The following is a 25,184-nucleotide window of genomic DNA, read 5'->3' on the forward strand; positions in this document are numbered from 1 at the left end:
TTGTTTAAAAGTGAACCTTTATATAGTGACTTGTACAATGGCATATAGAATACAATAAAGATTTTTTTACATTGTGCAAAACATTCAAAAACATCCTGTGATTTTGAGAAAGTAGCTAACACTGAGAAAGAGCTCTAGAGTATTTCTTTTAAAAAAAATCTTATTTAGTTTGGGACAGCTGACCAGATGTAACATTAAAATGGACATTCATTTGTTAAATTAGAAGTACACATAAAGCAGTGTTTGTCCAAGTGTTAAAGTCAACATACATGTAGAATGCCTCCAAAACGTTTAAATATAGATTACCTTCATTTACATATAAAATGCATAGCTATTGCAATAAAGAGCAAGAACCCACAAACCATCATGTAAAGATCCTGGTCCTGATAGCGCAAAGCGTTGCATGCAATGGAGTTAAAGCTGAATGATGGTTGAGTTGAGGATTTCAGGCACATGATTTGATTTAGATGACTTGGAGAGGTCTCGCTGCAACAACAAAATGACAGATTAATTTCTGAAATACACAAACTGATTCTTCTGATCTCTTAAATATTGGTTATATTTACAATCTAAATGCCTTAGTTACATACACAATAGTAATACCTTGAGCACTTACAATATAAGCTGTAGTAGAAAAAGAGACAGATGATGACACTTAGGAATTAGTCTGATTTGCAAATTACAAATAAAGAAGTTGACAGTATGTTAGATGTGCCGATTAGGAGAAAACAGTCCAGTTCAAAGAGGCCAAGAGAAATAATTGAGCACTTTACTTCAAAAGGGTGTTCATAAGACTGGCATGACTCCTTTATGATCATGGCACGACCAAAGTCATTAGTATGAAGGAGATTTTACGCATGCTTGCTTATGGCAACTGTAATTAAGTGTCTTTCACTCAGTTATTTCATTTTAAATGCATTTTTCTTTATGCATTGTTTGGGATGTCTGTGTTATGACATCTTGACATAAACAAATACACCATAATATGTCTGTGTGATCGTCACGACACCTTGACATTACCAAGACAACATTTCTTGTCATAAATCTGTCATAAACATGACTGTCATGAGGCCATTATAATTGTGTCATTCATTTTATAACAGCGTCATTAATGTTTTTTAAGAGAGTGGTACAAATTAAAATTAAAATTAATGAATCTGTTGCAAAAGTATTTGACAAAGAATTGACACCTTTACTTAGAAATTTAAAAGACAAGTTAATTTTGTAGGCGAACTAGTGGCGCAGTAGTTAGTGCTGTCGCCTCACAGCAAGAAGGTCTCTGGTTCGAGTCCCGGCTGGGTCAGTTGGCGTTTCTGTGTGGAGTTTACATGTTCTCCCCGTGTTCGCGTGGGTTTCCTCCGGGTGCTCCGGTTTTCCCCACAGTCCAAAGACATGCGCTATAGATGAATTGGGTAAGTTAAATTGTACGTAATGTGTGTGGATGTTTCCCAGAGATGGGCTGCGGCTGGAAGGGCATCCGTTGCGTAAAACATATGCTGGATAAGTTGCTGGCAACCCCAGACTAATAAAGGGACTAAGCCGAAAAGAAAATGAATGAATGATTAAATGAATGAAGTTAATTTTGTTCCACTGTAAAACAAAGTGATCAAAAAAATAATAATGACAATTATAATGGCCTTAAGACAATCCTGTTTACAACAGATTTGTAACAAGGTTGTCTTCATAATATCAGGCTGTCAATGACAGGTTATGATGTATACGTTTATGTCTGGGGGCAGCGCGGTGGTGCAGTGGGTAGCACAATCGCCTCACAGCAAGAAGGTCGTTGGTTCGAGTCCCAGCTGGGTCAGTTGGCATTTCTGTGTGGAGTTTGCATGTTCTCCTCGTGTTCACATGGGTCTACTTTCAGTTTCCTCAAGTCTAAAGACATGCATTGTAGGGGAATTGAGTAGGCTAAATTGTTTGTAGTGTGTGTGTGCTTCCCTGTGATGGGTTGTGGCTGGAAGGGCATCCGCTGCATAAAAACATATGCTGGATAAGTTGGCGGTTCATTCCGCTGTGGCGAAAAAAACACTGATTAAAACAAGGAACTAAGCCGAAAAGAAATTGAATGAATGAATGTTTATGTCAAGTTGACATAAAGTCAGCTTAAACAATGCCAAATTTGCATTTAAAATGTGACATAACTGATGACAAACGGCACTTAATGACAGTTGTCATAAATCTCTTTCATATTCATGACTTGTCATGTCTTTTGAATACCTCCTTCAAGTAAAGTATTACCAATATCATTTCAGGGCCTCATGTCAGTCTTAAATCAGAACATGAGAGTTCATTATGGTAATAAATACTGATTTGACCATATATTATGCCTTATAAAAGGTATATAATGTTAGTTTTATTATGGAGTACAAAAATGCCCATTTTAAAAAAACATAAGCCAGTCAAAGTGTGTTTAAGTATAGTTAAGTGCAGTCAAGTAATGCTGTTACTTGAAAATACATCTCAAACAAACCTTGATTAAATTGATTCAGGCTTGACAGTTTCCTTTGGAAACAATGTTTTATTAGCTTAAAATTATGCCTGTATCTCCAGCTTTACAACTCACATCTTTTATACATTTTTAAGAGATAGTTTAATCAAAAACAAAAATCATTTATTTACTCACCCTCAAGTGGTCACAAACATTTGTGGGTTTCTTTTTTCTGTTGAACACAAAAGAAGATATTTTGAAGAAAGCTGGAAACCAAAAGCCATAGTAGGAAAAAGGAGAAGGTCAATGGCTTCCAGTCTCCAACATTCTTCAAAACATCCTGTTTTGAGTTCAACAGAAGAAACAGGTTTAGAAGAATTGGTGGATGAGTATTATTTTTGGGGGAACAATCCCTTTAATTCCAAGCTCTTACACCTTCTGACCAGACTGTGAAGAAGTGGTTAAAGAATTTACCTGAAATTCTGAATAGGTGCTTGCGACAGAGTTAATGCTGAAGTTTCGATGTGGACTAGCTGGTACCTTCGTCATCCCGGCAACACCACCGGTTAGATGGCAGATATTCTCCTTATTGCGTTCTAGTAAACCTTGATGAGGAGGTTTGCTGTGGCCTGGAGTCTTTACCCCATTACCCTGCTTTAAAAACAAAGATACATTAGAGAAGTGGAAAATCAACATATTAACTTAGTCAATAAAGGACTGTGCACAATAGTTAATGAAATGCTTGAGAATGGTAGCGTTGTTATGGTCATGCACTGACCTTGATTGCTGAAATCGGAGGGCGTGATATAGGAGAATGACAGACGGTACCACCAATGACAGATCGAATAGTGCTGTTAGAGGTGCCAGTACTTGAGGTAGCGTTTAGCTGAGGAAAAGCCAAAGAGTTAATACAGCAGCAGCCATGCATTGATTTAATTAAAAATGTAATGTGCATTAGTGCTGCACAACATGTCAAAAGATTATCATATTGCGATATCCATATCGCAGAGAAGTGCAATACATTTTTATTTAAGTTTAAAATAATTTAATTTTATGTACCAAAAATTTGTGTGCTGCCTGCATAGGTTGTTTATCAAAATCTGACCAATCAGATGATGCCTTTACTCTCTTTATCCCCACCAATTATTATTTCATGCTTTCATGAACAGCAGATTCAAGGACTTTTTAAAGCAGCATTAATTTAAAATCAAGCACCTTTGTAATTCATACCCCAGCATATGTAGCGCTAGAAAGCCCTTACTGTACTTCACATTTCACTTATACTTAGTTTACATTAAAAATGTCAATGTAATTTTTAAAAATGTCACAGTCATGTTGAATGAACTTTAATAAATTAGTTAAATCCAATACTGGTGATATTCAAATGCAGTTTCTGAAATATTGATAAAATGAGCCTTATTTGTCAGTGTTATAGCACAAGAATTAAATTCAAGATTTTTTATTAAAGAATTTCTCAGTTTTTTCATTCTGTTTTTGACAATTGAGTACAATTGTTGAAATAATACCATAAACCTGAATCCATGGGCTCTATTTCAACGATCTACATGTGTCTACGGCTACGAATCCACTTTTGCTATTTTAAGCGCATGGTCTAGCAGGGTTGAGCTTATTCTTGTAATGTGTTTTGAGAATAACGTGCATTAAACAAATTAGAGTCTCATCTCCCATTCCCTTTAAGAGTCAGTTGCGTCACGCCATAGCGTATTTGCTATTTACATACTGAACGCTTCACTAGTGAGAAAACACACCATCTGCAGTGCAAGGATAAAGAACGAGCCTCCTCCATTTAGCCTTTTTACTTTCTTTCTCTTTACTTTTACTCTTTACTCCTTTACTTTTATGGATAAGGAAACAGTGTTGTACGCACTCCACTGACGACATCCATTAGCCTACATATTTAATTTCATTTGTTAAGCACAAAGATTTGTTTTAAAAACTATTTCTAGATTCAGTTCTAATTTCCAGCAAACGAATAAATGAACAATAATAACATGGTGTGGTCAAATAACTTATATCCAACCACACGTTATATCCAAACACACGTCCTTTTCTTATGCCCCATATGGTAATGCAGACGTCTCCAAAACCCGACAGGTGGACAAATCTAAACTTGTTTTTATTAAAACAAATATAAATATCCATATAATAAACAATACTGCTAATAATAATAACATTATACAAAGGGAAATAGTCATGAATAAAGAAAAAGACCCCTGATGTGAAGAAGGATTGGAGGTAGTGGGTTTTATATTTATGTAGAAAACAATTTTTTTTTAAACATTTAAATTTTTTATATGTAAAGATATTTGTGTATTGATGTACATCTTGTGTTTATTAAGCAGTGTGTAAACATTTTGACCTGCATAGGTGCATAACTAACGTGCTCTGTGCTGGACTTTAGACCTGCTTTTAGATGGTCAATGTTGTGGTCTATTTCAGTTCTTGCAACACGTCAACAATGCGCCTTAACACACCTCCTTTTTAGACCAGCACACCCATAAGTCCACAAAGTGGCGCAAATGGATTTGGCACTTAAACAACATGCCACAAACCATGAAAATTAGGGTTGCGCTAGTCTGAATATAGTAACAAATCGCGCCATACACATCTTGCACCGGGTGTATGATAAGGCCCATATGTCTAAAATTGAAGTACTTTTACTACTTTCAAGAAATGTGGAAACACTATAAAAATGTTGTTTTTTAAACTGATGATAAAATAGCATTTTGCAAGTCAGTTAGATCATAAGAAATATCGTTATCGCAACACTAAACAACATCAAATACCATGAATCACATGTTTGCTCTTTTAAAGTCTAAATGATTGCAGCGTGACCTTTAATAAGCTCAGAAAATATCTATTACCTGTTTATGTTAGTATGATCATTGCATAATTTGAGATATAATAGCATTTAGCAAGTTTTTAGCAAGTATTTAATAACATATATTGTTAATGCAACACTTAACAACACTATCGCATATCTTTCCTTTATTGTGCAGTCCTAATGTGCATCAGTGTTAAGGCAACATGAGCACCCACTTTTGACAACCCAATCAATCCAGCCCTTGTTTTTCATTATCATTAACTTTTTCTCTAAAAAATATCAAATTACATGTGAAATGGGTTGCGAACAGGGTTTCACGTTGACCTTTAACACCTTCCACAATCAAAAAATATATTGTATTTACCTTTCGAGCTTTACAAGGTGTTGTGCTGCCCAGAAATCTTCGTTTAGTCGGTGTGCGGATCACAGTGCCATAGACCATGTCCTCCTCTGTCTGCTTGCTCTTCTTTAGTTGCTGCATTATTAGAGTCAATTTTAATGTTTACATGTGGTCATTCCCCATTAAAATATCATTTGTGAATACAAAATAGTCCACAAATTTGGGTGGATGCATATATATAAAAAAAGATCAGGCTATTCGCATCTCTTAGTAAAATACATACCCGCTCCTGTTTTTCCCGCTCCTTCTCAAGCCGGTACAACTCCCACTGATCACTAACAAACTGCATGAACTTCTGACCGTTTACCTGGAACTCTCTGTTCTGTTCAAGTTCCCACTGCTCAATCTCAGCCTTCAGCTTCTTCTCAAGCTAAATGAAAGAGACACACACTTCAGGGATCTTTCACCTTTTCCAAAGTCAAACTGAAGCATTTTTTAGACACTTTCCGGTGGATTTCAAACTTTTCAGGTATTTTACTAAGTGGCAAATTTCACATGTACATACTTTATCACATTATATGACATGCGATTTGCTATAGTATTCTATAGTATAGCATGGATTAGCTTAGTGGCGTGTTTGCCCCAAGCCCAACATTGAATTACTGTCATATACTCTCTTATATGTGATTTCATGTATTTCTCATCCTCAATTAACCTTTATCTTAATCGCAAAAAGTGAAGATAAATAAAAAACGCTGCAGCTAGGCACATGCACAGACTCTAGAGTTTTATTTAAATAGTTTCTTATTACTTATTTAGGAAGAGTTAGTATTACCTATTTAGTAAGATGAATAATTTAGAAAGCAAAACAATTACATTTTAAGCAGTTTTTAAATTTCTTTTCCAAAATCTAAATCACTTTTAAAATGTTCAAAACACTTGATTAAGATTCAATTGATTTTCAAGGATTACCAGCACCTACTGTATATGAACTGTATAAACTGAATAACTTTATAATTAGTGATGAGTAAGTTACTTAAAAGAAAAATCAGTTACTCATTACAACATTACAATTGTATTTAAATTACAAATCTAATTGTTTTGTCTGAAAAGTAATTGAATTACTTGAATCAATACTGCTTAAATCCCTATGAATCTCAATATATAGACAACAGAAATTAAACTTTAAATCAGGGTTCCAAATGTAAAATTCCATGACTTTCAAAAACTTTTAAAAGACCTTTAAAAGCATAATTTCCATGACCAATAACGAACAGAAAAAAGGCAGCTGTTGTGTTGAGCAGTTCCTCCAGAATTTTGTGATTTTGAAATCACTAAATTTAATGCAAAACCAAGCAAATGGTGCCAAATTTGAGAAATTTGCTCATCTGCACAGGCAGAAAAAACACAAAGGGTAACACTTCAATATAAGCTTGTAGTTCCACATGATCCACGCATTTAGCATAGTAATTTCAATGAATTAAGCAAAAATACATGTAATCTTGAACCTGACCCACATTCTTACCCCAACCATATAGTAGTACATGTACAGTTGAAATCAGAATTATTAAATCCCCTTTGATTTTTTTTTTTCTTTTTAAAATATTTCCTAAATTATGTTTAAGAGAGCAAGGAAATTTTCACAGTATGTCTGATAATATTTTTTCTTCAGGAGAAAGTCTTTTTTGTTTTATTTCGGCTAGAATCAAAGTAGTTTTAATATAAAAAAAACTTTTAAAGGTCAAAATAATTAGCGCATTTAAGCTATATATATTTTTAATAGTCTACAAAATAAACCATCATTATACAATAACTTGCCTAATTACCCTAACTTGCCTAGTTAACCTAATTAACCTAGTTAAGCCTTTAAATGTCACTTTAAGCTGTGTAGAAGTGTCTTGAAAAATATCTAGTCAAATATTATTTACTGTCATCATGGCAAAGATCAAATAAATCAGTTAGTAGAAATGAGTTATTAAAACTATTATATGTTGAAATGTGTTAAAAAAAAATCTTCTCTTCATTAAACAGAAACAGGAGAAAAAAATAAACAGGGGGATAATAATTCAGGGGAGCTTATAATTCTGACTTCAACTGTTATTAATTCATATTACTCAGTAGTTACATGTAATTATGTCTCCTTAAAATAGAGTTTACCCCAAAAAATACATTTTGATAAATGGGAAGTAAAATGACAAACAAAAATTCATGATATTCCATGACTTGGACAACAAAAATATAAAATTCAATTTCAATGTCTGGAATACACTTTTTTAAAAGTGCATGATATTCCAGAAATCCAGTCTCATATGACCACTATAACTGGATGCATTAGTTTAGATACTTTTAAAAAGCATTAATGTATAGAAATAGTAACTGAAAATGAGTGTTTAGTGTCATATTATAATTTGCTCAAGAAATGTTTAGTTTGATTCTGTGATTTGTGATGTGATTTTAGCAATATTATCATCAGTTTTGGAAATGTTACATTTATTTGAGCATTGAGAATCTCTTTCTAACAATGTGACTTTGTTTTTACTGTCACAGTTTATTTATTAATTTAATAATCCAACAGGCTGCTAAAATATTTACTATCGCTGTATCTAAACACACATGTCATAATTACCTTAGGGAGACCTTTGACAATGTCAGCCCTTTGTTTCTCCTCTTTTAGAAGGTTTCCTCCTCTGTTGGTGAATCTGGATGGATCTTTGGCTCTTTCCTATCAAAAAAAAATCAAAACACAACTCTTTCCAATCAGAAAATTAGCTCATGTTAAAATATTTGACAATCACGTTCAGACAATTTAACCTACCTCAAGCTCTATGAAAAGTCTCCAGTTCTCCTCCCACTTGTGAACACCTTCAAAAAGTTCTTTATGATCCTCATAGTACTGTTTAAGCTGCACAATTTCTGCATCATGTAGGCTCAGGAGTTCCTCACTGAAATCATCTAAGAGAAAAGGCAACCGTCATATTTCACACAGCTTTTGAACTGTAAACTAGCAGTAAAGTATAATTTAGAGAAAAACAACTCACCATCATAATAGGGCACAAAAGCTTGTCGCTGGTCAGCGCTATAAAAGCATTTTTCCCAGTATACCCCGATCTCCTTCCGAATGGTCTCCGTAACATTCTGCATGTTTTTAAGCTTCAGTTCCTCAAGACGTTTGACCTCAGCTTGTAACTGGTGGAGGAGGACAAAATAATTTCATCTTCAGTGTTCAGTGCAACACCATTCAGAAGCATTAATTAATGAAGTGATGTATAATTAAAAATAAAATCAGAATAAAGTTACTAACAGCTTCCATATTCCTCTTCTTTGACAGGGTCATGTGTTCAGAAATGACATCACGCTCTTCTTGTGGAATCTGTAACCTTTCCCACAACTCCAGGATCGTCTCTCGATAAGAGCCACAGACACGTTCATTCTCGGCCTTCCTGCTCTCCAACTGAAGTATTTAAATATGAGATTATACAGTTGTTAAAGGAATATTCCACTTGTTATTTTGAAAATAGGCTCATTTTACAAGTTAAATAGTTGAGTTTGACCATATTTGAATCCATTCAGATAATCTCCGGGTCTGGTGGGTGCACTTTTACCTTAGCTTAGCATAGATCATTGAATCGATTAGACTATTAGCATCTTGCTCATAAATAATTTTTAACTAAAATATCATTAAAATTATGCAGTTTCAATAATTTTCCTATTTAAAGTTTTACTTTTCTGTCGTTATATCATGTACTAAGACTGAGTATGAACCAAATCCTTGCCTTCATTTTAGCCATATCAACTTAGAAAATAGCATTGGAACTCTGTGTACACAATGTAACTACAGAAGATTGAATATTTGAATAGGAAATTTATCAAAACCCTTTATTGAGTGAGATTCTAATAGTCTAATCCAATTCATTGATTTAGGTTAAGCTATATTAAGCTAAAAGTACTCACTCAAGATCTGGAGATCGACTAAATAAATTAAAAAATAGTAGAACTCAACTGTTTAACTTCAGGGGACTTGTAAAATGAACCTATTTCCAAAAGGGTGGAGTGTTCCTTTAACTTTTAACGGAGTTTGTCACTGTGAGCTTTTGTTGTACCTGCTGAAGGAGGACTTTGAGTGAATCAATGTTTTCTTTAGACAGGCAAAAACTCTCTTCATCTTCACAAACCACATCCTTTTCAAAACTAGTCTCAGGCAATTGATCCAGATCATCCATGCAAAGTATTATCTGCTTCTTCAACGTGACAAATTCCTTATGTCTTCGGTCCTGGAAAGGTAAACATACTGTAAATCAAACTGAACCATTATGTACAAATCTAGTCAGACTGTGTGGAAAAATAAAAATGAAGAATTGTCATACTTTCTCAGCAGTGAGGCAGGAGATGTGCTGATGAAAGTTCTCCAGCTGCTCCATAGATGGAACACAACCAGGAGAGATAGAAAACGGCTGCGAGCAGAGAAGGTCACAGAGATCCTGATCCTGCTCGGTTAATGCTTTCAGTGCTTGCATTCTCTGATTTTTCTCTTTTAACATCACTTCAACGTGGGTCCGGAGTTCTTTTTCCCGCTGAAGCATAGTGCCACTTTTCTCCTCCTAAAATTATTATAAATGACAAAAAAAAAGATGCTTTGAAAGCTTTCCCCCCTTTATTTTTATAGAGACCCTATAAAAACAAAAGGTCAGGGGTTTTCCTGCATAAAGAATTACAAGGCAGCCACCTCCTTTAAAGGGGAGGTCCACTACAATATCATATTTTAAACTTTAGTTGATGTGTAATGTAGCTGTGTGAACATAAACAGCATCTCTGAATGTAAGACGCTTCAATGAAGTTCAGTGAAAAGGGAGACCTTGGTTTTTACAGAGTTAGCTTAGCAAAGCTTACAATGAACGAATTTTGGAGACTACAAAAAATACTTCCGGGCCAGTGAGATGAGATCACAAACGTACTTTTACCGCGCACACACACTGCACAGCTAAGAGGCGTGGCCAGAGGCACTGTAATGTTAGAGCGGAGAAAGCTGAAATGTTGTCCAAACGCTGCTATTTCCAAAGAGTTTCTTCTATTTCTGTATTTGGGCTTCCAAATGACACGACACAAAGACAGAAGTGCTTACAGTTTAATTTTAATTATGTTCCAGAGAATTATAAAATACATAGCAAGCATGATTTGACAAAACACAGCTTCCAGAATCTCTCCCAGTTCAGTGCTGGATTCGGTTGAAATCTCCTCAAAGAAGGAGCAGCTCCAAGAAGCAGAAGCTATAGCCTGTGAGTTTTTCTTTGTTTAAATTGATCATGACATGTACAGTGTCTAGCCTTAACGGTATGTTGTAGCAAAGATGTAAACTACGGGAAATGCTGTTTGGCACCGCAAACAATTTAGCAACAAATTAATATTTAGCAGTCAAACTGCTGTAAACACACAAGCTCTTCACCAGCGCATACGTGTCTCTCTATGAGGCGCTTTTCCATGCGTTTTACATCTCACATAATGAACTCGCAAAATATATGTAAACGATTCATATTACTTACACCTGCATATTCTGAATATATGTGAAAGACGTCATGTAACGCGTTGAGTTAAAAAAATACAGGAGAGCTCGCCTAACTCGTGTAGTACCAGAAAATAAATCAAGGCTCACACAAGCCGCATGTCACATCTTGTGCTTTATTCTTCTGTCAACAGCGTCACTGTATATTACAGAACAATAACTTAATCTGAGCATCAGAGAAAAAGAAAAAGAAACATCGGTCCTGCGCACATGCGCTTCTCGTGTTATACGCGTCTACAGACAGTTCACATACACACACACTAAGGCGATTTCTCTTAAAGAAGCCGCACCCCAATTTCACTTGTTACAGACTCTTGTCAGATTTTATTTTAGAGAGCGGGCATGAGGTTGACAGACTGTTTACACAAGCATGTGCGGGCGTGACGAGGAGCCGATCTGCGAATCGCAGCACATTATGACAGATGACCATGCAGAGTCACTTGAGGGCGGGCCTTTCAGAGGAACTAGGAAATATTGTTTTCATGTTAGCCGAGTAGCTGTATATAATCCAAGTGAGATTTATGAAAAAATTATGTGACTTCCTTCAAGTGAAACATGAGCACAAATTGCTTTGCATCTTATAAACACAACCAAGCCTTAAAATTACACTCTGGACCACCCCTTTAAATTTTGTACCACTTCCACCTTTTGAAAAAAATCAAGCAGGCAGTGATGACTACTGAAAGACCACAAGTGATGTTTAAGCACTGGACATGTTTTTAATTACATTTAATGTTAGCTTTATTAAAAATAAGATCATATTTTAATAGATCAGATTACAAGAATAATGCAAAATGTGTTTTGTTTCAAATAGTAAATATTTGATAATCAGTTTAACATTAACCATTAGTTAATGTAATGTATTTACTGATATGAACAATGAATAATACGTTTATTACAGTGTTTCTTAATCTTTATTAACATTAGTTAATGAAAATACAGTTGTTCCTTGTTAGTCCACGTTAACTCAGTGCATTATCTGTTTACAAGCACATTAGTAAATGTTGAACTATACTTAAAAATGCTTAAGGAGAATTTTCATACTTCTTTTATGTTAGTAAATATATTAACTAATGGACCACTATTTTAAAGTATTACCAAACAAAATAGGAGTTTTGTGGCTTTAAGAACAAGTCTGTTGGATAAAAAACATATGCTATTGGTCGAAACTTGGTTTCATTTTAATCCTCACAGAGGCTGTATTTATTTGACCAAAATACAGTAAAAAAATTGAATGTAATACTCTAGGTTGAGTGAGGATGATGATCAATAGATTCAAGACACGAAAATTTAAATTATACATATTTTAAATAATTACTGTTAGCAGATTTTGACTTGTGTTTCCACAAAACCCTGGATCAGCTGAAGAGTCTACCTTTCACTATATGGTTATTTAACTGTATGATTTTATCAAATAAATGCATCCATGGTGATCATAAGAGACTTCTTACTAAAATACAAACTGTAATCATTTCAAACATTTGAGATGCATCAAAACAAACATCAAAATGCTAGTGTACTTGTACAACAGTCTACTTCCCCAGGGATAGCTTCCTAATCTTCCAGTTTCCATAGAAAATACATCAAACAAGACCAAAATGTGCTTCCTTTTTGATTATCTGATTATCTATAGTTAGTATCCAGAGTTAGTATAACTACTTACCTGAAATGGAGGACTCTGCAGTTCCAAGCACAATTTACTCAGCTCTTTGTGGCATTTCTCAATACTGGTCATTAGACGTTTCCGTAGGCTCTCTTCCTCTGAAATCATCATGTCCAGAAGACCCTACAAAGTATGTTTTGTTAGTTTAAACGTCTTTAATGATCACCACTAAATATAAGAGAACAACACTCACTTTGACATGATTCTTAACCACATTTGTTCTTTCTAACCGCTGATCCTCAGGGATGCCAATCTCCTCCCAAATGTCTTTCAAATGGCAGAGAGCTTTATTCAGACATGCCACTGACTCTGCAGCAATCACCTCACTAAAATCATGAACACAACAACAGATATGATACATTGTTGAAAATCATCCATTGACTGGACAAGGTATGTGGTTATCCCTTAACAAGTGTCATTGCAAATTGATGAAATTTATAAATTACTAAATCATTTCTATTGATATACACTCAACAAAAATGATTTATGTAATTGCTGGTGGTTAGAAATGTAATGAATAGTTTGAATAACGTTACCCATGAACTACTGCTTTAGCAATATGTAATAGTATAGTGCTAGAGCAGTAGTAAATACACACACACACACACACGCATATATGTTGAGACTCGCCCATCCACACTGTACGAAGCAAAGTCAAATGAGCTAACGTTAAAACATCTGCTATTTACTATCTGTCATAGCAATACCTAGCCAAATCTAATCCCATCTAATTTGTGTGGGTTAACATACAATGTCAGTCATTTCCAAAACAAGCACCAAGCAAACTACGTAACTTTAACTTACATGATAATCAAATGATACACTATTTTCAAATCTAAGACCTCGTAGACAAACACCAGGAAATTATAACGAATCGGTAAACGCACTCACCTCTTCCTCATCATAAAACCTCAGCTCAAGGCTTTTCGCTTGTTTATTTGTGTTTTATGAAGAAATATTAGCCTTATTACAGTCCTTGCACTGCGATCGTGCGCGCAACCGTTTCTGTCTGATTCAAAACCATAGACTGTAAAATATAGTTCAAAACATGCATCAAAACAGCAGCGCTCGTCTGATTGGCTGTTTAGAGCTCTTTCTGCGCACGCGCGAGAATGTGTCAAACAGGCAGGGATTGTTCCACCATGACCTCAGAACCATTTTCAACTGACCACACCTGATTTTATTTTTCTTACAACAAACAACGGGCTTCCTACAAACAACAGTGTTGGGTAAAAAATGTAAAGTATATATATTTTTTATCACAATCTTAAGCATACCTTTATCGTTAATATCAATTTTTTAAAACGCGAAAATACCACGTACTTATTGTGTTTTTATAAATGTAAGTCTTAATATAATATAACTTTTTTACTGGCAAACAAACACATTTTTTACACTATATTCTGCCATCGTAATCGCCATTTCTGCAATGGCAATAACATAAAGCAATAGCAAAAAACACGATTACTGTAGTTAAAACACAGTAACAAATTCAGTATAGAATCACTAAACTATTATATTTGTAGTAAAACTGTTGTAAAATAATAATAATAATAATAATAGTATAATAGAAATAGTTAAAAACATAGGTTGTTTGCAATCACGTGTGTATTATTGTAATTTTATATATAATTGTAATTTTCAGCTTCATTACTCCAGTCTTCAGTTACATGATTCTTCAGTAATCACTCTAATAATAATAATTTTTATTAATATTATTAATGGTAATAAAAGCAGTAATGACTGTAGTAATATTTTCATTTGAAACAACATACAATAAGAAAGCAGTTAATTAGGTATATAATAAATATATATTTTTTAAATTTACGTTTAATAAATGCCACCTTGATGAACAGAGTAATTTTCTTAAAAAAACATGAAAGAAATCTTATGTTTCAGGAGGGAAGTTACTGTGTGTGCTTTATTCCTACTGTTTTGAGGGAGGATTATTCATGCATTGTGTATTCAGTGAGGATTATTTTTTGTAAATCTCTTATAAATGACACATAAAGGCTGATATATTCTTAACAGAAAAAGGAAATGACAAACGAACAACAGTGATTCAGCACAAACAAATAATCATTTCCAGATACAAAAATGAAATGGTAAAACTGCATGAAATGAAAAATACACCTTTGCAATCTTATTTTATAATAAAATGAATGCAGTTTACACTGATGAATACTGTCAAAATACATTTTCTGTACATTTGATAAAACAACAGCAATAGCCTATAATTAAAAATATAACAACATGATAAACCTTTGTTTAAACCCATGTTTGTACTAAACTATATTTTATTTTTTAGAGATTACACAGACTAATTTACTATATTCCTGAAAAGACGTATAAATGCATATAAACATACAAAAGTTAGTCATCTTAAGAATCAAAGTTGCTATTATTTAAATACTCAAAACATAACGTTACAGAGACCCAAATCTTTTACAGAATTATTATTATTATAATCTACAGTGCTTCACAGAAATCGCGCACTGGACCTTTAAGATGATTGAATATGGCGGTGGCGTTGCTGTGGTAACCATAGTCCGTGGCATTCTGAAAAAGAATGTTCTAAAAGCGTCCGATGACGGAGAGAAACTGCATTAAGTGTCTGACCATCGCGGACATTGGCGGTAAGGAAAGATCTGTCTAAAACTATAATTTTAGGTTATTATATATGGTTGTTTCGACGTGCTTTTGCTGAATGACACTAAAGATTTTAATATTTCTCTCGGTTATGTCGTTTCAGATTATTATATTAGTTTTTACACGTATCTCGGTTAGACTGTAGATTGTAACGTTACTGAATGTTATATATATTGTAGACTTGTCAATTTTAGCATTTTGAATATATATATATTTATATATATATATATATATATATATATATATATATATATATATATATATATATATATATATATATATCTTATTCTAGTTTGTGTATTGTTATCTTCTTTAGTAGCCTTTTTGTAATCGTAGAATGCCATTTGATATGTTGTCAGGTTGGTAGACCCATAGATAGAAAATCTTTGTTTGTTTGTATGCTTCATTTGTATATTGATATCTTGTTTAACATTTGCAGATTGTTATTTGCTGTATCGTCAGATAAATTAATCTGTTGTTATAATGTATTTGTATGCTCTCAGCTTTAACACATATTGAATATAATCGTAAGTCTATTGTCAGATAGATTGTCTGGCTGTTGTATTATTTATTTGTAATTTATGCTGTCAGCCTGTTCAACATTTGTAGCTTTGTATTGTTATTTATTCTATTTACAGTTTTACTAATTATTGTAACACATTTATCTATTGTAAGTTTATAGATTGTCATCTTGTAGAGTATTTATTTATACCTGTGAAATGTTATTTGTTAGTGTTAGAACAGAACCAGACTGGAGACAATGGTAGATGAAACTTCCAAAGAATAGTATTAAGATGAATTAATGACTTGATATCTTTCTATTGTATTTTGCAGATTGGAATGGACCACATGGAGAAAAAAGGGAATCACACACCTCAGCAATGACTGAAAATTGATGGTCAGGAATTTTTTTTTTTAAAATCCTTCCAGGATGAAGCGGGTGGTGATTGATATAGATAGTTAGATAAGCCTTGTCTTTGTCAGGTTTTTCTTTTTCAGGTAATGGAGAGAGAGCAGCCAGAAGAGGGAGACTCACAAGAGTATCGATGGACATTTATCTGAAACAGGGAGGGCTCTGTTGGTGCTGGCCTTTGTCTTTTGCAGGTTGGAGTAGAGCAGAAGAAGGAGACTCACAAGGGGAACAGTGTATATATACTTAAAGACCTGGAGCTCAGCAAACAGGTAGAACTGCTTGAACAGACTAAACAAGGTAGTTAGTTTCCAAAGAAATGTATTGAGATCAATTAAAGACTTGATATCTTTCTCTTTGGCAGATTGGCATGGAGCATGTGGAGAAACAGGGAAACACACCTCAGTAATGACAAGTACTGTACATCATAATTTAAAATTATATACTTTAATTTTTATATACTAAGTGATGGTTGGGTATTTTCTTCAGATAGATAGATAGATAGATAGATAGATAGATAGATAGATAGATAGATAGATAGATAGATAGATAGATAGATAGATAGATAGATAGATAGATAGATAGTATTGAATAAGCAGGTAGAGTTGTATTGATGTTGTCTTTGTCATTTACAGAGTGGAGTAGAGAAACTAGGGTAATACATTACAAACAAGTAATGGACACACAACAGACAGAAGAAGGAAACTCATAAGAGCATTGGTGGAGATTTATCTGAAGAACACTGTAGAACAGCTTGTGCATTGCTGGAGCTCAGCAAACATGTAGAGCTCTGTTAGTCCTGTCTTTGTCTTTTACAGACTGGAGTGCAGCATGTGGAGAAAAATAGGAATCACACACCTCTGCAATGACTGGAAATGGATGATCAGGAATGTCCTTCAAAAGCAGAAGGATGGGTGCATAGATGGATGTCCTTTCAAGAGGAAGGGGGTGGAGGTGGGCATAGATTATTAGATGTCCTTCTCATTTAAATTGTAGATTGGAACCACAACATGCAGAAGAAGGACCCCCACAAGAGCATCAGTGGAGATTTTTCTGAAGAACACTGGAGAACACTTTGTTTATTGCTGGAGTTCAGCCACCATGTAGAACTCTGTTAGTCCTGTTTTTGTCTTTTACAGATTAGGCTGAGGCATGTGGAGAAATGGGAATCACACCTCAGGAATGACTGGAAACTGATGGTCTGGTTAGGTATTTTCTGGATTGATTGATGAATGGATAGATGAACAGATGCCTTTCCAAGAGTAAGGAGGTGGGCTTAGATTGTTAGCTAGATATCTTGTTTGTGGCAGGTGATTTTTTTTCAAGTAATTGACTCACAACAGGCAGAAGAAAGAGCATCGGTAGAGATTTATCTACAGAGCACCAGAAAACACTTTGTTTATTGCTGGAAATCTGCCTGCAAGTAGAACTTTGTTAGTCTTGTTTACATGTGGAGAAATGTAAATCACACCCCAGCAGTGACTGTAAACTTATGCTCAGGTTAGGTAATTCCTGCATGGATGGGTAAATAGATGTCCTTCCAAGAGTAAGGGGGTGGAGGTGGGGTTAAATAGATAGATGTCTTGTTTGTGGTAGGTGTTTCTTTTTCAAGTAATGGACACACAAAATGCAAAAGAAGGAAACTCACTTGAGAATTGGTGGATATTTATCTGAAGAACACAACCCATCTTATGAACATAACCCATGTTCCCCAAAGATGGAAATGAAGACGTGTCTACCGACACTTTGGGATTTAGAAAACGGCCCAATGAATGCCTATGAGTGATTAATCATTAGTAGAGTACATAACCTTCGCACACAGAGCAAGTCCCTAGACTTTTCCCGCTAAAGAGCCAAACACTCTGCTATCAGCTGGAGACCACATGAATGCATTCCTATCTTCGGGGGCCGTGGGTCACCTTCATAACAAGTATGTTCCCCTTCAGTGGGAACTATGATGCGTGTTTACCGTCACTTTGGGAGTGTGTATGGAAAATGCCAAGGCAGCTGAGCCCATCACACCCCTTCCATGAATTTTGTGTAACAGCATAGTGTAAGTGCAAAAGCATCTACCGAGGTCTCCAAGGCCCTATAATTACCAGAATTTAGAAATAATTGGGGGTCATAAATATGCTGTTTACCTAGCTAGGTGTAGTCTAGGGATTTTAAAGATACGACAGTACGTTGGAAAAGCGTGCCAGTCCCAAAAGGGAAGGATGCTGCGGATGCCACCTGCTACCTAAGGGGAGACTTGGTTACAATATGAACTTATGGGCTAGCCCTATCCACGGGGAGTGCTACATATGATAAGCTGGATAGTGTGTAGGGAAGACACAGGTTCACTTCATTACTGTATGGGATCACCAATGGAGATCAGGCATAGCTGGCACTGATCCCCAGCACGTGGGTAGACCAAGCAGACATACCAGCCATCGTACTAGGTCATTGTACTTCCCTTCTGCCAACCACCATAACAGATAAAGATCTGCTCAGAATAATGTGAGAGTAGGCCGGCCTGAATTCCATGCATGATTTGCTGAGCATGCCTCCAGATCCCCAACCCCTGATCGATGACAATGCAACCAGTCTTTATGTACAGAATTTTTAAGGATACTGAGTCGAGTCGCTCAAACAGATCTCTCTACAGAGAAATGCCAAGAGGGCATGAGAGGGGTGCAGGATGGATTTAATTGCCTCGCACCTTTGAGGAACCAGATAATTAGGTGATGTTTTTGAGCGTGCTGCCATCAACTGCATCATGGAGTGGAGATGGCTGCAATGTAGACCTTTAGTGTGGAGGGTGACAGCCTATGCTCCACCTTATCCAAAACAAGGATAACACAACACTAATTTGGCAAGTCCGGGGATCTTCTCTGCAAGAAGTACACCACTCAGTGAATAGAATCCACTTCAGGGCCTGAATAAAAGTTTCAGTCGATGTCATTTTCGCTCGAGAAAATGTCTACAGTAAAGCTGTACGGGTCGCTCACATATCATATGAGAAGCACTTCTCACAAAACAGATGCTTCATACACATAAATACTTCTGTATAAATGTTTATTACTAACTTTACTATGAACATGAGTTGATTACAACGGCAGATCAATGACAGTGCGAAATAGCCTACTGTAACGTCTGCAATTATATAACATAAATAAAAAAATGAACATATATGAACACATACAGACCCTTACAGTCCCCGATATGTTAGCAATTACAGATAAACTACACACAACAGACATTTAGTGCTTACTTAAATTAAAAAAGGACAGGAAATATAGCCCACAGTCAGAGCAGACTTCTCATCTATGTCTTTAATCTTCAGCAGCATATGTTGCCTCTGTTAGAGAGCAATTCCATCTTTCTGAGTTCATATTAGTCCAAGAGCATCAGACTGGCTCGTAAAAACTACGGAGCACAGGGTAAATCTGCTCTTCTTTTTGACATTGTGGCTGTTCATCAAGACGACGACAAGGTTTGTTTGAGCCCGGATCGACCATGGCTCATTATTATATGTATATATCATTCCGCTGTAATCTCTCGCTGTGTATTTCAAACATGGTGGGTTTTTGTTTTCATTCTGGCTTGTTGCGTAAGCGAATGACGTATCTCTGTAAACCAAAAGCGTTGAGCTGTGCATCTAGCTCCGCCTTTTGGTACCCTTTCTCGTGTTTGGTACCCTTTCGAAAGGGTGCTGAAAAAGTGGTACGGTACGGTTCCGAACCGTACAGTACCACTCAGTGAAAACGGGCCAATATTTGCACATGCCCAGGGGCCAGCGCATGGTTGCAAGAGCGGCCTCAGTCAGGGAATAAAAAAACTGTCAATGGGTGTTTTCAGGAGAAGCAGAAGGTTGACCTGGGCTTCCCCAAAGTGCTCCCATATCAACTGGACCGCACCAGAGTGGTGTCTGCATTCTCCTTGAGATGTCAGCTGCCATGAGAATGCATTGGCTGCACAGTTGATGTGAATGGCACGCAATAATTTCAACCATGTATGACTCCAGAGCAGCAGATGGCTAGCGAGCTGAGACATGTGGCGGGAACATAGACTGCCCATAATGTTGATATACGTCACCGTCACTGTGTAGATCCTCAAACCTTTGTGTTAGACCAACTTATCAGACAATAATTGATATGAGAGAGGATCATAGAATTTAAATAAATTTTGCAGCCTTATTTGATAAAGAATTTCTAATAAACATAAAATGAACTAAATTTAATTTTACCTTTTTAAACACCTTTTTTATGTGTGTTTTAATACCAAGACAGGAGTCCAGATAAACCCATAGGTGTTTAAACTTTTAGACAACTTGAACTTTCTCTCCTGAGATAATAAAATCCTGTTTTGTATCAACACCATGTCCTTTAGAGAAGTACATGCAAGCTCTTTTCGAAACATTTAATTTTAGGTTACACTGATTCAGCCATAATAAGCAAGCCATCGAGATAATTGAGTATGTGGATACCCACAAGCCGAAGAGGCGCAAGGGTGCACCCTCCATGAGCTTGGTGAAAACCTGTGAGACAGAAAATTCCCGAAGGGGAGGATAGTGTACTGCCATGCTTTCGAACGCAAACCGAAAAAACAATCAGTGGCATGGAAACATGACAGTATGCATCCATCAGGTCTATAGCAGCAAACCAATCCCTTCATAACGGGGCTGACCTTTATGAAATGCACACCCGTGAACTTGGGAGGCCGTTTGGTGAACTGAAGGAACATCATCGGAGCAAACACTAACGTGCTAGCAGTGGGGCAGCTTGGGAGGAAAGAGCTCACCCTAGAAAGAGGAGGGTCACTGGGAAAAGCTGAAAATAAGAGTTTGTCACTTACCTACCTCCCTGGATCCTGCGAATAGGCTGGAGGAGAGAGAAAAAGTTGTCTGTCCTCTTGCACCCTTGGAGCCTGTGGCAATATGCACCGGCACTGTGAGCTGAAAGGCGGCGCATCACAGACTGGCAGGGCTTGGACTTGCATACCCTGAGAGAAAGAAAATTGCTTTTTTATTGAAAATGTGGTTACAACCGGTCCGGAGGCCAGCAGTGAGATGTTTTTGTTGTTGATGTTGGTCCCAGCTCTCCACCGGGAAAAGAGCAGCTCCCCTCTTCCATGGGTGCCCCATCTCAAGGACGCTTCGCAGTCTTCTTACCAGAATTAACAGCACCCTGAGGCGGGAGTATCTCCAGCCTGGGGGGGCTTGTCGTTGTCGCTTAGCCAGTGGAGCAGGCTGCGGAGGCGGATCAGGTCTTGGTGCCACAGGTGGGCTCCCTCAGCAGTGGGGGGATGTGGATGGGGTGGCGAGAAGAGCAGTTTTCTGAGCCTGCTGATGGATGACCCATCACACTTCACTGCCAAGAACTCCTGGGTAAAGTCTCAGACGGTGTCACCGAATAGGCCTGACTGGGAAATGGGTGCATTAAGAAAGCAAAATTTGTTAACGTTTTACATATCAGCCAGGTTAAGCCAGAGGTGTACCTGGACCACTAGTGGTGCCATCGTCCTCCCCAGGGCAGGAACGGCCGACTTGGTGGTCATGAGATAGTATTAAGCATTAAGCCTCGAGAGGAACCACCCTCATGCAGCTCAGCCAGCTTCTGCGCCTGGAAGCATTGATAAGTGGCTATAGCATGCAAGGCAGAGGTGGCCTGGCCCACAGCTGAGTAGATTTGGCCATGAGAAACTCAGATAGTTTACATGCCTTGGACAGGAGTCTAGGCAGACCACTCCAGCTGGCGGCGCCTTGCGGGCAAAGATTGACCAAAATAGCAATCTCCTCCTGGGGAATCGCTTCGTACCCCCTGGCTGCTCCGCCATCAAGGGTGGTGAGGTTGGAAGCGCATGAGGACCAGGCAGAAAAAGGTGCCCTTCATGTCTGCGTGAGCTCACTGTGCATCTCTCGAAAGAAGGGGATGAGGGTTTGACACTCTTCTTCTCCCCCACATAACACCAGTCTAATTGGTGGTGGAACTGGGGGACAAGCCATCTCCAGTCCCACCACCGAAGCAGCCCAGGATAGCGTGGCCAACATGTCTGATTCCAGGTCCGAGACCTCACTCACAATCCCCGGAGGGCGGTAGCGGGTTCAGACTATCATCAGAACATGTCAACCCACCCCTTGATGTAGTGATGGACATCTGGTCCTCAGTGTCATCAAGTAAGAGTGCAGCCATCTCGGGGGATGCACCGATACACTCACTTGAAGCTTGGACGGAGCACACAGTCGAGTAGTGAGGAGTCCGCAGGCCCGAAGGTGTCGGATAAGCCCCCACTGTGACCCTGAGGCCTGCCCGAGTGCTAACTGACAAGCAGGGAGAAACTGTTCAAACTGCTATTTTAGCCACCAGTGAAATGCCCAGGGGACGGCAAGTAGACCCAGTTCAGCCGCCACTATATGCGTCATCACCCGGAATGGATGGAATACTACTTTCCTTCTGGAAGACAGCTTAACAGAAGGTTCTCTTCAGTCTCTCGTGAGACTCTGAAGTCTAATGGCTCGTTCAGCATGTGGTGGTTATATACTCTACTAATGATTAATCACCAACACCTGCAGAGCTGGGCTCTGCCAACTCAGACATTCATTGGCCCATTTTTTTACTTCGAACTCCCAGTGTCGATAGACACAGGTCATAGTTTCCACTGAAGGGGAACAGCTTGTGCATTGATGGAGCTCAGCAAGCATGTAGAGCTCTGTTAGTCCTTTCTTAGCCTTTTACAGACTGGAGTTCAGTATGTGGAGCAAAATAGGAATCACACACCTCTGCAATGACTGGAAACTGATGATCAGGTATATCCTTTAAAGGCAGAAGGATAAGTGCATAGATAGATGTCCTTCCGAGAGGAAGGGGGTGGAGGTGGGCATAGATTGTTAGATGTCTTCTTAGTGGCAGTAATTTAAATTGTAGGTAATGGAACCACAACAGGCAGAAGAAGGAGACTTACAAGAGCATTGTTGAAAATGTATCTGAAATGCTTTTTTTATATAACACATGAACATATTTATACACATGTTCAAGAAAAGTTTGAGCACATGGATGTATTGAAAAAAGTTTATTACATGCTGCCTTTTCTTCCATTTGTCAGCCAGTTTCTTAAACTTTCCCCGCTTTAGGAGCAAAAATTTTTGAAAGTCTATAAAAGCTGTTTGGCATTTATCATTTTGGCTGATTTTAATAATTATAAACAACATAAACAGAAACATTTTGATGTTCTGATAGCGATTCCTATGTAGAGGAATCACTTCCTGCCCTCCATCTGAATTCCGCGTGCCATCAATGACGTCATGTGAAAACAACCTATAGAACTAATAATCATGGTTCATTCTTATCAGGGCAATGACAGAAATCAGATTACTGTTTCATCATGTATTTGGAAAATAAAATAAACAAATTAAGTTTAACTTTAAAAGATACTCATAAATAAATAAGGGCACTGAGCCACTTCACTGTGTTCTCAATAATAGCTAACCAGAGATAAATGTCACAGCTTACAGCAGTAACTTTATTGTTCAGTCTTGAATCACCACACTATGAACAGAGTACAAACATTTTTAGAAAGTGCAGTATTGTATCACATTTGACACTTCTCTGTTCATAAATTTAGATGACACATGTGTGGACGATTAAAGGGATAGTTGTTCACCCATAAATGCCAATCCTGTCATTATTTACTCAACGTCAAAACTATATATATTAAGAGCTGTTTTCTAGTCAAACATTCAACAAAATTTCAGATTGTATGTTCTGTGGAAGAAACACCGTTAATGAGATGTTCAATTTAAATTCTGTCACAATTGACTTCTATACTAGTTTAAATATTTTGTTCTGTTGAACATAAAAGAAGATATTTTGAAGAATGTTGAAAACCGGTAACCATTGACTTCCACAGTATTTTTTCCCTCAACAGAACAAAAAACTGGTTTGGAACAAGACAAGGGTGAGTAAACAATGACAGAATGGTCATTTGTGGGTGAACTATCCTTTAAAACAAGTTTGGAATGACATGAGGTGACAAACGATAGCAGATTTTTCATGTTATTTTTCATCACAATAATTTGTGTTTAGAAGTGATTCTGATGTCAAAGACAGTCAGGACGTATTCTGTCCTTCGTGCTCAGTGAAATTGGTCATAAAGCGTCCTCTTGTGGAATGTCGACTCAAACATGGTTATCCAGTAAAGCTTCCAGAAGCCGTCCACTGTTGGTGATGGCTGTCGTGAGCACTATGAATCTGCAACCTTAAAGTGCACAGTTTTTTATTAATCACACAGTTAAGTAACCATCAAAACACAAAAAAAATCTTTCTTCAGTATTTTACCTCTTTCCTTGCCAAGAAACCGGAGTGCGGAGATCTCGGAGTAAGTGCAGCCACCAAGGAACATTACTAGGATGATCCTTTGACCATTACTTTTGTTCCTGGCTTCTGAACTACTGCTGCCACCTGAAAATACAAGAGGAGCAAATAAGAGGGGAATGTAGGCTTAATAGAAAATTTAAGAAATTAAATATTTATATTAATTAGAAACTAAAAATATACAGAGATCTTTTTCTATATCTTTTTAAAATATTTTTTGCTAGTGGGTGCAAGACATTACTGATCATTTATGTAAGTGAAAGTTACACCTCAAAACGATCTATATTCACCTTATTCTCAGCGTACTTGTGGGCGCAGCCATTTGAATCATTTTGGCTCGAGACTTCCGGTCTCATTCACTTCCATTCTTTTTTAGACGTTAAAAACAGCTCGTTTTGCTGCTTGGTGTTGCAAACTGATATTTTCTTATTATAA

General features: G+C 37.0%; 2 protein-coding genes and 1 long non-coding RNA gene across 7 annotated transcripts in view; 1 reads left to right on the forward strand and 2 right to left on the reverse strand.

Annotated features, from left to right (window-relative positions):
• On the reverse strand, window positions 1-22,872 carry prc1b (protein regulator of cytokinesis 1b). 5 transcript variants are annotated; one of them, XM_056462053.1, is made up of 14 exons: window positions 21,235-22,872; window positions 13,033-13,165; window positions 12,840-12,962; window positions 9,984-10,217; window positions 9,720-9,890; window positions 8,921-9,070; window positions 8,658-8,805; window positions 8,435-8,571; window positions 8,246-8,341; window positions 5,903-6,049; window positions 5,644-5,754; window positions 3,213-3,320; window positions 2,909-3,088; window positions 1-486 (listed from the first exon to the last, which is right to left on the reverse strand). In XM_056462053.1, exons 1-14 carry the CDS (start codon window positions 21,348-21,350, stop codon window positions 415-417), a joined length of 1,926 nt encoding a protein of 641 aa, XP_056318028.1. In that variant the 5' UTR covers window positions 21,351-22,872; the 3' UTR covers window positions 1-414. The 5 variants fall into 5 exon arrangements, with proteins under 5 accessions (XP_056318028.1, XP_056318029.1, XP_056318031.1 ...); XM_056462054.1 differs by having other exon boundaries at window positions 2,909-3,085; window positions 21,235-21,963; XM_056462056.1 differs by lacking the exon at window positions 21,235-22,872 and adding an exon at window positions 13,731-14,217 and having other exon boundaries at window positions 2,909-3,085.
• LOC130232265 (uncharacterized) overlaps window positions 16,334-25,184 on the forward strand; it is a 10,513-nt gene continuing 1,662 nt past the window's right edge. Inside the window, exons 1-3 of the long non-coding RNA XR_008838099.1 lie at window positions 16,334-16,670; window positions 16,763-16,813; window positions 17,217-17,352. This is a non-coding gene — a long non-coding RNA (uncharacterized LOC130232265). The remainder of the gene's footprint in view (window positions 16,671-16,762; window positions 16,814-17,216; window positions 17,353-25,184) is intronic.
• vps33b (VPS33B late endosome and lysosome associated) overlaps window positions 23,872-25,184 on the reverse strand; it is a 16,871-nt gene continuing 15,558 nt past the window's right edge. Inside the window, exons 23-24 of the mRNA XM_056462058.1 lie at window positions 24,714-24,836; window positions 23,872-24,633 (exon numbers count right to left, since the gene is read on the reverse strand). Of these exons, the coding sequence (XP_056318033.1) occupies window positions 24,554-24,633; window positions 24,714-24,836 (203 nt within the window). The 3' untranslated portion in view covers window positions 23,872-24,553. The remainder of the gene's footprint in view (window positions 24,634-24,713; window positions 24,837-25,184) is intronic.

The sequence above is a fragment of the Danio aesculapii genome, chromosome 7 (genome assembly GCF_903798145.1).
Source record: "Danio aesculapii chromosome 7, fDanAes4.1, whole genome shotgun sequence".
Lineage (NCBI taxonomy): Eukaryota > Metazoa > Chordata > Actinopteri > Cypriniformes > Danionidae > Danio > Danio aesculapii.

Coding starts and splice junctions, on each gene's coding strand:
- prc1b (XM_056462053.1), bottom strand. CDS start 21,350: ATGCGCCGCCTTTCAGCTCACAGTGCCGGTGCATATTGCCACAGGCTC. Junction 8,342..8,434: donor GACTTTTCATAGAGCTTGAG/GTAGGTTAAATT, acceptor TTTTTTTGATAG/GAAAGAGCCAAAGATCCATC. Junction 5,755..5,902: donor AGCGGGAAAAACAGGAGCGG/GTATGTATTTTA, acceptor CTAATAATGCAG/CAACTAAAGAAGAGCAAGCA.